Consider the following 12,037-nt stretch of genomic DNA (forward strand, 5'->3'; position numbering starts at 1 on the left):
TGGATGAAGAAATTTATAAAATAAGCAAGAAGGCTCTTCTTTATATCCAATTCTCCTTTTATAATTTTGAGGGACAACAATATATTTTTGTATTCTTTTATTTTATTTTTCACTCAAAGTTAAAAGTTTAAAAGTGTCTTTTTGAATAATCACTTATATGACTTTGGTCCTAGCGAATTCTTTTAACCATGCTCATAAATTTTTTTAAAAATAATTAAATATAAGTCACCTTTTTAAAATATAATGTGAAGTTACTTTTTGACAGTCTAGATTTAATTATTTAACTATTCCCTTTTTACCACCCCATTAGCCTACAAGAGAAATTAAGAAAACGGGGTAAGGGTCTTCATTATCTTACGCTTGAGAAGGGGACATGAAAAAACAAAGGACCATAATAGAACTTAAGGAAAGTGACCTCACATAACGCAGTTTTCAAAAGAGTGAAAAAAATCATTCATGACCATTGGAAGAAAAGACCATACTTTTGCATCTCCTATCGTTTGTTTTGTACCCAAAATATTATAGGACAAAGATACTTTCTTTGCCAAGGAGGGTGGCACAATATAGAGATGAAGAGGTTGGTGTTGGATACAAGACTGCATTTAGAAGAGTGCTATTAAATGTAGATATACATAATGTTGTCTTGGGTGAGTTTGGTCACTTTGTATCTTTAAAAAATCATGATGTTTGCATTTTTTGAGGCAAGTAGAAAAATGATTTAATGAATATTAGTATATACATGGCCAAAATTATATTTACTTGCAACCTCTTCTAAAAAAATTCTATCTCAAGAATGCATTTTTTATTTTTTTAAGTTCCTTACTTTTCTTTCATTGCTCTATATTACAATTGATGTTTTGAAATTGCAAATGTTGTATTGAGTTTGTGTGCAATTTCCACAAGTTGTGAGTTCCTTTATAGTTAAGTGGAATTGGGGTATGTACTCATTTATTCGTTTAGTCAAGTGCAACCGGTTTGCTGCAAAAAAAAATGAGGATTTGGTTTTTTGTGCACTCCAACTTGTGTTTTGTTGCATAAAACACTTGATTACTATCAGGAGTGACAAGGAATTGGAATTTAACTCCTCTGTGTATTGGCTATGATGCTTCTATTGCATAGTTTGTCATAGTCTCTTTAGATGAGGTAGAAACTACTTATGACATAGTTTAGTGGGAGTGGCACTACATCTGATTGTGGTTCAAATAAACCAAAGGTTGATCGTGACACACTCGATGAACAATATGAAGATTATTGATTTTAAATCAATGAAATATGGATTTTGATTTAACAAATCGATGAAATGTGAATTTATGAGTATTTTCTTTCATAATAACCCCCACAGGGCTTAGCTCAAAACCAATAATATTATTTTTCCAATCACTCGAATCTTAGCTCTTTTTGATCACCAAGTTCTTGATGTCGGTAAGGAGAAAACATACAAAGAGTAGAATGAGGACAATGAAATTACATTGAAAGATATGAGTGCCTACTTGACCAAATTACAATATAAGAAATTCATAGAATCGATCAAACCAAAATGGTTGATAGTGAAATGTAAATTCTGATCAAGCCAAACTGGTTGAATGCAAGCAGAATTGTGTCAATGCCAAAATGGTAGACTAAATCATCCGATTCTGATATAGCCAAGCATGGAGGATAATATACTGAAAAATAAAGAGGATCTAGCGGATAAACCAACTAGGATCTTTTACAAATAAAGAACATGATCTAATGGTGAACTGTCCAGAATATGGAGTATCAAAATATTGCTGGTAAACCATCCACCCATTATGATATTGAAGAATGAATAATTTCATTCTCTGATAACCAAACTAGGTATTTTGTCATACAATTATTCATCATCCCGAATGAAAGGATTTTGTCAAATAGTTGAGAGAAATGCAGCAAATATTTTGTATGTTGACGAAAACTCCAAAATTAATGAAGACAAAATACAAATAAGACAATGAAATGTCATATTGAAGTATAGCCCTTATCATGATTTATACAATCCAACAACCCAAAGATCTCTCTAGAAGGTGTTGCAATCAGAGACATGTTTGACAGGTTTGCTAATGCATACTTTATGGCAGGAAAGAATGCATAAAATAGTCAACAAGGCTCTGAAACACTTCAAATTGTAGTTGCCCATCCTTCAAAGGTAATCAACCAGTAATTATGATTATGTATCATAGGATTTTCAGGTTATTTTGATCTATATGAATTACAGTACCGACAACATATAAAAAAGAGATGGTTAGGCTTCAGTCAACCTATTCATATTTCCATGCCTGTTTACAATTTGAATCTGCAATAAATATTTTCCAATGTCTTGCAAGTACAGCTCACCAGGGGTAAGAATATCAGAAACAATATTAAAAGACTAAAAGTAGAGAAGACAACCCACAAGTACGGCCTGTAGCAAAGACAACCTGGTTTCAAGATAGTACGGCCAATTCTAAGGAGATATTATGTATTAACCTAGTGCTCAAGAGTCTAAATCTTTCTCCGATCACATTTGATAAAACCACAAACTTATTATAAAAGAAATCCAATTGGTATGGCTTGTAAGAACTATGAGAAGTATAGTCTGCAGGGAAGTATTTACTCTCCAAAATAACAATATATATTCACTTTGCAAACTCTAAAATATATTTTGTGTGTGAAGTTGGAAAATCATATTTGTCATATTGCATACCCAAAATCAAACTGACAAATTAACTATATATATATATATATACACACACTAAACTTGGGAGTCTGTTGTGTATTCACAATACCTAATTATAGGGCTGGTAATGAGGGATCAATCTTTGAATACTAGAATCATGTCATTTTACATGGATCAACCTATATAACATCAGTTCTAACGTGTAAGTTTGTAGGCATATTTGTGTACTTGCTGCTTAAGCTTAAATACATGTCCCTTTATGCGGATTCATCCAAATCAAGATGACTTTTCCTCTATACTGACTCATCCTTATGTGATCTATTTTGAACAATTTGTAGGCGGTAGATGTTACAGTTAGTGTATTAAATTTTTTCTGCTCATTACATTGTCGTCTCTAACGCATCGCACAGGGATTGTGTCACAAATGGTTGATTTAATTGAGCAGGTAGACAATATATTAAATTTGAAATCTGTGCTGCAAGTTACATCAGGTGGATATTGTTTGAGTCAAATGTTTATCATCATTGCAGGAACCCATTATTGAATGCTATAGGGCATCAGATATTGATACATGCCTCAGGTTGAAGAGGAAGCATCTAATAGCATTAGCATTGTTGGTGGGTTGTGACTATAACTCACATGGAGTACCGGGCATTGGGCTTAACACTGCAGTGCGCATTACCCACTTATTCCAGGAAGAGGAGATTCTTGACAAGTATATTTTTCAGAATCAAATTTTCAGTAGTTGCACTTTTTGAATTGGCTGTCTCATTTTAGGTTTTGATGTACAACACCTATTCCTCCAAGAGAACATTGATATACTATGTATTGGCAGGCTTTGTGAAATAGGTAAGGGAAACACATTGTTATGTTCAGAGATGGACAATTCTAAAACAGAAAATTTTGAATCAGAACACACAGCTGGCATGCCTGTGAAAAAAAGACCTCACTGTTCTCAGTGTGGGCACCCAGGGAACAAAGTGAGTCATCTTAAGCTTGGGTGTGATGGTTGCAAGGGCCTTTACAGTGATGCAAAGTGTGTAGAAAAATATCCCGGTTGGAAATGTGCATGTGCAGGCTGCATGCAGGTAAGTAAAATCTCTCTCTCATTCCTTTTTTTGTTGATACTGATAGGAAAAGTAATTATTTATGTAGACGAACATACCAAAGCATATATTTGGGAAGGAAATGCTTCCTTGTGACCATTTTGTACCTTACAGTATTTCCTAAGCAGTGGCTTTATGAATTGTGTAAACGTAGTTTAGGGAAACACACAGTGTTTGCTAAAACCTTGATATCTTTACCATGAAGAAATATCATTTAGTTTGTTGATTTATTTTACGACATTTGACATTTATCTATAACTTTTCTTATGAATGCAAAAACCAAAGCTTAATCAAAGAACAACATTCCTAAATGTTTTCATGATATTCAAATACAAATATGAGATGATTCTGTTGTTCATGTGTGCTCGACCAACCTTCAAAGAAAAGAGGCACTTGTTTTTTTAGATTTCGTGTTTCCTGCAAGTTGGGACTCTAATTTGTAAATCACTTGCAGAGGAGAACTGGTAATTTATTGCTAGATTGAATTTTAAGCAGAAATTGCCAAAATTGTGCTATTAATTACCAAAATTGCAAAATGCCACTGTTGACAATTTTGACCCAAATAAAATCACTTTTAAAAAAAATTGTGGTCAATGTTTGGTGATTGATTTCTTCATGTGTACATGCATTACAATCGTGGTTAAATTGTGCATTGTGATTTTCAATGTTTTTTTTATTTAGTTTTGTGTTGTCTTGGCTCGATGTTTGGGTATTGGCATCGCCCTCACTCTATGCAATGAATGGGAAAAGAAAGAGAGATACTATACATTTTGGCATCGATGCATCGACTTTATTGGGGAGAGTGGTGGGGGGCGTGACTGTAAGATCCCCTATTATTATGCCCTCAAAATTTTGTTTTTTCCACTCAGCACATTTTATGAAACAGTTGGAATGTTTCTAAAAAAGGTAAATATGTGTTTGCAAATCTGCTATTTTTTGTTGTTTATAGAAGGGATTCATTGAACAGCCTTCTTAACTCAATCTCGCATATGATAACACCATTCAACATAATGGCAATTATAAATATGGATTGAAATTGCAATGCATAGAGTATAATTTCTGAAAGTAATCTGCTATTAAACTATTGACATTAAACGCAGTATTAATTCAAATCTCTCACCTGTACATAGCAGCAAAGTTTGAGGACTTGGACCTGGCAGCCCAAAAAATTGGACTCGGACTCGGCAAAAACTCGGGAAAGGACTTGACAAAAAGAAAACTGTAGTTTTACAAAAAAAAAAAAAAAAAAAAGAAATTAATGCATTTAGAGAACATAAGAGCCATAATTGAAACATTACACGTCATATGATCTCCAAACACTCAATATTTGAAATTTCACCATTCTTACTCATAGTTTCAAGCTTTAAAATGTATAACAGCAGCATAAGTTTATAAATGTTTACAAAATTACATATAATGATATGTCCAAATGTGAAAAACAACAATGAACAAACTAAAGAGAAGACTACATCTTCCTCTTTGCTCTCCTAATATAACTCAATTTTCTAGGCCTTCAGCTAGTAGTAGTAGTAGTAGGTGCTGAGGTATTTGTTGATGCGTGAAATCATACTTCTACTCTTTCAAGTCAACATAGAATAGAATGCTAAGTATCCTATCCTCTCTTGAACAAGGGAATCCCTAATGCTGCTTTAAATGATCAAAGGGGACAAGCTCAAGGTTCCAAATGTCGGGTCTTGATGCCTTTGGATAACTCAGTGGTTTGATCTGTTTTGCTGGTAACACAAGGTGACTTACGGTTACAACAAGCTGGCCTGCATTTGATGATGCTTTGATTCTCATTTTGGGGAAATAAACAGCAAAAGGGATAGGGTTCAGGAATCCTATGGACAATAACATTAATGGCTGGTGCTGCGGGTAGAGAGATTTCAAATAACTAATCCTCGTTTTGCCAGAGACACCCTCACAACTCAATAAGAACAGTGCAAGATCATAGGAAATTAATGGTTTTCAGACCATGAACATTCTTCCAGGCACCCAATTCTAGCACAGCTTGAAGAAAACCCCCACGGTTGAACTAAGCATAATGATGCAGTTCAGACTAACCATACACGGAAACCTACAATCAACAGGTCCCCAATGGTATGAATCTAAAATCAAATCGGATACCCTCACATTTCACCATTAAAATCAGTTAACATTGACTAATTAGATGAAGAGAAACCATGCAAACAAAGGAAAACAAAAATAACAAACACCATACTTCAATGTTTATATATTTGTTTCAACTGCCATTACAACAATTTTTTCTCAGCAGTGCTATTCTACCTATAGCTATTTCTAATTCTAACTGCTATAAATCTAACTATCTAAAATTTAACCCCTAAAAATGTAACCCTTACAAAGAGAGAAGCATTGGCCTTTTATAGATTTTTACATTTCGAATCAAGGGCCAGGATTGAAGCCATCCAATGGCTGCAATCCGCCTTCTAGAAGCCTAGCGGCTTTAACCCATGCTTAGTAATTTCCATAACTTCACAGGTGCCACCTTCAATCATCTTCTCAGCTACTAGGAACTGTTTGACATCAATTTTACAACTTAGGTAGCTGAGCAATAACTGACTTGTGTCCTATTTGTTTAAAATGCATTAATGGGGACCCATAGGTAGTTATTTTACAATAAGGCAATTTCTGTTTTTACACAAACTGACTTTGGGGATTTCTAGCTGTGCACTTCTGAGTCTGGCTTTCCTATAGAATCATTTTGAGCTCTGTTGATACTTTCAATCTTGCTGTTGGACTTCAACTTGTTGTTCAGTGGTGATGCTTATCTCTGTGCTCTGTCCTTGGTTCTGCAACACGTTCTTCATCAACACTGCTTTGTGGTCGTCATTTTGATCTTGTGTGCTCCTTCTAGTGGCATTGATCTACAAAAAATGAGTTCAATTTGAATCAATTACCTTGAATATTTAAATAATTGTAGCAAATATTAAATGCTTTGAAGGCAAGGCTGGGCCTCACTTTGGCAGTTACAAGAGCTTTGTTTTAAAATATAGGAGTTTTATTTTCATTTGCCTCATCTTAAACCTAGACCCCCAAATTTAGTTTTTAGCTCGATATATGCAAAGACGACGTTTTAGCATCCATTTCGCATTAAGTTTGAAGTTTATTTATGTGTTCGTGCAAGTTAAATGTTTTGGCTCGGTATTCTTTTGGTCGTTGCAAGGCGACCTTCAAAAAGAGTTCCAGTTTGAAGAAGGTAAGCAAACTTCACTCACACGCCTCCATGTCACTGGGGCCCCTCTTCAATATATTTTTTGTTGTTTTGAGGGAAAAATGTAGAAAAGAGTCGACTTTAAAACATTAGAACTCAATTTAAATAGACTCTCCTTTGGGTTCTTCCATCATTGAATGAAGGTGAAAATAGCACAATTCCTTGGTTTGTTTTTTCTTTTTAAAACATCCAATTTTGATTTAATTGACCCCCCTTTGTTACTAATGCCTTAGGCACTTGCATTCCACGGTATTTTATTGGCAAATGAAGGCGATGTTAAATAAAAATGTTTTGAGCCATTTCGCCTAACTTAAGCCTTGGGTATATTTTTGGTGGTTTGCAGGGCACGACAACAGGAGACAAAAAAAATGCCGAACTTTCCTCATGGATTCGATTCTTAACACTTGGACACCATTTCTTCGGGCTTTTTAGGGAATTTTTCTCAGCGAAATGAAGACATGATAAAAAAATTTCAAACTTTGTTTTAAAAACAATCCCCTCTCTCACCTTTGCAAAATTTGCATTTTTTTTCGGTGATTTTAGGGCGGAAAAAAAAGATGACCCATGATATCATTTTGCTCTCTACACGTCTGTTGACGTGTATTTTGTACACCGCCTAACACAGAATAAAATACCCAAGGGTACCTTATCCTCTCTTGAATAAAGCCTCTGATTGTTGAAGATGTCGCGAAGAAGGATCAATCAGGATGACTCCAAGGTTCTGTAATGTAGGGTCTCTACATGTGGATAAGCACCAGTGGTCGTTGTGAATGCTGTTTCATCAAGGGGCCTTACGTTTCCGTTCAGGAACAGATTTTCCTAAAACTAACAAGTTCTCAAAAAGATCAAAAGGTAGGGTTTGCAAGAGATGAATTCTAATCTAATCCTAAGAATGACTCAATGTAGGCTAGACTTGGTAAGATCCGACCAATTTCAGTATTGCCAAGGAATTACAACTCTACTGAGATTGATGCGATCTTCTAAGGTGATTATTGATTTTCAAATCATCAAGAATCATAGACACTACCATGAAGGTACATATCAATAGCTCAATGATGATTGAAGGTTTAAGCAATCCAAATATCTCCAGTTGACCACACAAGGCGTCCTTACAATCAGTATGAAGCTAGTGGTTTGGAATATGAATCTCACCAAAGATCAAGCTCAACACTTAGTCCTTCAAATTTAAACACTACTTCGACTGAGAATGATTCAAGAAAGTAAACAACCATGAAGATAACCACGAGAATTGCAATAAAACACCATAACTTCAATACTTTTTTGATCTCAAAGTCAACATAGACAACAATTGCTTGAAATTCTTTCTTCAATGCTCAATCTTGCTACAAAATAACTTTCTTCTCAAAAGCTCTAATCCTCTAACTGCTATTCTCTATCTCTCTCTTATTTCTAATTTCAAAATGAAAATGAATGAGGGTATATATAGCATCCTCAATTACAATGAACGGCCCAGATCAAAAGAGGATCAACGGCTGAGATTTTGACACCTAAACCCTAATTAGGGTTTATTACAAAAAGTTCCCCTTTTATTGAACAATATTAAATGTATAGCCAAATATTTAATTGGCACAAAAATCTAGGAAACATAGACCAATGATAATTAAGGTGCCACATCATCTATAACAACCTCTCTTCTAGAACCTTGTTCCTTTTCCAATGCTCCTTCTTAGCATATGCAGTGAATCTGGACACGATTCCTTCAATCTCAGCAATAGGAATCTCTGGAAGATTCCTCATTCGTTCCTCCAAGTGGATGACCTTATCGAAAGCCTTGAGAAGAGCTATGTCCCATCCAGGCTCGAGTTCTTTGATTTTCTCAATTAGGAGCATAGTGGCGAACATTTGATCTCTTTGCTCATCTGTGATAACATTCTCATCTTTGCAAAAGATGACCTTGACCTTCTCCTCCAACTCTTGAAGATTCACATCTGTCTCATCTTCAATCCTCCTGCCAAGAATAGAACATAACACCTCAAACGCCTTGTCCTGAATCGGATGAATGACCTCCTCAACTTGATTGCATTTGGTACTAATGTCTTCGAAAAGAACTTCCTTCATCTGAAGTAGAGTTGACCACTGAAGTAAATTATGAGCTCCTCCATCCATTATCTTATCTTGTGCTAAGATCTTCCTTGGTGTTTGCCTGATTACTTGCAGAACAGGAATGATAACATCTCTAGTGTGGGCAAAGGCGGCTACTGTTATCATTAGGTTGTGAATGATCTCAAGGACCTGGATAGCTCGATGGGTGGTCTGCATCATTCTTGTTGCGAACTCAATGGCAATGGTATGGGGTTTGTCAATCCAAGAGCTCATAAGCTGAACCAAGCTCTTAACTCTTTCTGCCTCACCAACTAATTCAAGGGGAAGTGCTTGCACAGGAGATACCGCTGGATCCTGACGTCCCAAAGGCTGATTGAGATGGCTAAAGTAGCCTCTCCAAGCACCGACCTCTCGCTCAAGCTTTCTATTCTTTTCCATTTCTTCCCTAAGCTTGTCTTTAAGTGCCTCGAATGAATCAGTTGCCTCATCCAGTGTCTGTTCGGCTGTGAGTGGACCAAGCTCAAATGTTTCTACATCATACTCTTCTGCAAGGATTTCACCTTCGTACTTGTCCACTGCCGGTGTAGCTATCTGCAACTTCCTGGACCCTGTCTCATCTCTGATCATCTTGGACATCTTGGTAGCCTTCCTTCTCTCTGTCACTTCCTGAGAATTTCCAACAAGGCTTTCTAAATCAATTACATTATCTTCATCTTCGATCACAATCACCCTCGTTAGCCTCTCCTTTAACCAGTCTGGAATGGCGGACCTTGTCTCTTTAACTTGTATCTCTTTAGGCACTGATCCCTCTTCTCGGAGAGGAGATGTCACTTCATCATCATTCTTGTCTTCATGTAGCTCATTGACTTGGGGAGATTGACTTGATGAACGTTGAGGTGCCTGCCTTTCTTCGTGCTTATCATTCTGAACCATTGATTCCATAGATTCCTCAACTTCAAGTACCCTCTTCTCTTGACTTGTCCTTTTTTCATGTTGGGAAGATGTGCTAGATGAGTGACCTCGATGGGCCTCTTGCTTCTTCTTGGAGGGTTCCCTTTTCTCAGGTCTTTCTTTCCTCTTCGCGCTTCTAGGATGAGGATTGCCTTCACTTACGCATCTAGGTTGAGGATTGTCTTCATTTGTGCTCCTAGGATGAGGATTGCCTTTGCTTGTGCTTGCTCCTCCTTCCCCTGGCCTTTCCTCCAAAGTAAAAGTCATCGATGTGTTCTGTTCTCTCAACTTTTGATGTTGTATATCCACCCATCTGCGAGTACAAGACAAAATCGGAGCCATCAAAGTTCTCAAGTCTGTAATTTCAGGTTCATTCCAATCTATCTTCACTGTTTTGTCCTCTCGGTCATAAGATGATTGGAGATGTCTGCCACTGTCCTGGGCTTGATCAGCCACTCTGTAAATTTTGCATTTCCTGATGAGATCTAAAGGTAATCTGGAATGTATCTTTCTTTTCACCTCTAAATCACTTGAGAGATTCATCAAAAAGTCCTCTATCTGAAATTCGTGCTTATACTTTCTACCAACTGTTTCTTCTACATATCCATAAGGATCAAAATTCTCTCTCAAGGCAAAGAATGAAAATGAATATAAGGCCAATTCCTTCTCTGCATCATCCATGGCTAGAGCATTAGGACATACCTCAACTGAATTCCCTAGTATGATAGGCACAGGAATTCCATTTCCATGCCTGTGTCTGAATGCCTTTGCATAAGCCGCCAACTGCCTAGTCACCTCCAGTAACACTATTCTGTATGTCGGATATCTTGGCAACATATATGGAGGTGAAGGACACCCATGAACTCTAATATATGTAAACTTCTGGAATTGGATAAACCAAGCACCATACCTCTTTACAAGCTCCTGTGCATCTTGAGATATCCGATTGTGAATCCCACCCTGCAATGTCCTGGTGATGTTCATCGTGAAGGTATCATTAACTAACTTGTAGTTACTTCCAGGTGGGTGATGCAAATGAACATAAGATTCACAAACTCTGACTTCCCCCGGTCCTCTTCCGATCACTCCTCTGTGAGGTAGTCCTGCATATTCAAAACTCGTGATCAAGGCATATATGATGTATGAACTCATGTGGAAGGACTTGGTAGCCTTCAGTCTTCTCAATTGCACGTCCAAGCAATGGCTAATAATTCTAGCCCAATGAATTGTCCCTTTTCCTTGAACTATCACTTGGATGAAGTAGAACATCCACTTCTCAAAATAGAAAGCTTGAGGAGCCCCCTGTAACTCGCTTGAGTAAGGTTATCAAATCTCTGTACTCCTCCTGGAAGTCGATCCTATGTGGTGTGTAACCAATTCTTATTGATGATGCTTAAGCAAGTGTCTGGATCATCTTCGTACATGGATCTAGCTCCTTCCAAGCTTTTGTAAATCATATCTTTATGCTTTGGTAGATGGAGAGCTTCACTGATAGCCTCCTCTGAAAGGTAAGCCAAAGTGTTTCCTTCCTTGGACACGATTGATCTGGATTGTGGGTCATAATGGCGGGCACACTCGATCATCAGCTCAGGACACTGGACTGCTGGAGGGAAGCCGGCCGCCTTGATAATGCCACTTTCAATTACTCTCCTTGCGACAGGTGATGGCTTTCCGATGTAAGGGACCTCTCGAAACTTCTTCACACTGAAGTTTCCCAAGTTGGTATCTCCAATGTTGCTCCATTTTGACACGATCTTGGTCTCCAATTCTTCATTCCTTTGATCTTCCTTCATGAGAGCTGGACGACTAGTGGATGCTCCTGTCTTCGGGGTCGCCATCTTGATACCTACACAACATTTCATAATGAGCAATATACTTTGCAACGTAGAAATATAGACTGGATTAAAGTTTTAAATTTAGGAAACTTCATGATAAATCTTTGAATTATCATTTCCTAAATATGACTATGCAATTGGAAATTCAAAATTTCAAAATTTGAACAAGGGAGATCTC

At 36.9% G+C, this 12,037-nt stretch overlaps 1 protein-coding gene across 2 annotated transcripts in view; it reads left to right on the forward strand.

The window, feature by feature from the left end:
- Nucleotides 1–12,037, forward strand: part of LOC131065044 (flap endonuclease GEN-like 1) — a 164,070-nt gene that overhangs the window by 101,384 nt on the left and 50,649 nt on the right. For both annotated transcript variants that reach the window (XM_057999415.2, XM_057999414.2), the window contains exons 4-5: nucleotides 3,202–3,386; nucleotides 3,507–3,759. In XM_057999415.2, coding sequence (XP_057855398.2) covers nucleotides 3,202–3,386; nucleotides 3,507–3,759 — 438 coding nt within the window. The remainder of the gene's footprint in view (nucleotides 1–3,201; nucleotides 3,387–3,506; nucleotides 3,760–12,037) is intronic.

This window comes from Cryptomeria japonica, chromosome 11 (genome assembly GCF_030272615.1).
Source record: "Cryptomeria japonica chromosome 11, Sugi_1.0, whole genome shotgun sequence".
Taxonomy (NCBI): Eukaryota; Viridiplantae; Streptophyta; class Pinopsida; order Cupressales; family Cupressaceae; genus Cryptomeria; species Cryptomeria japonica.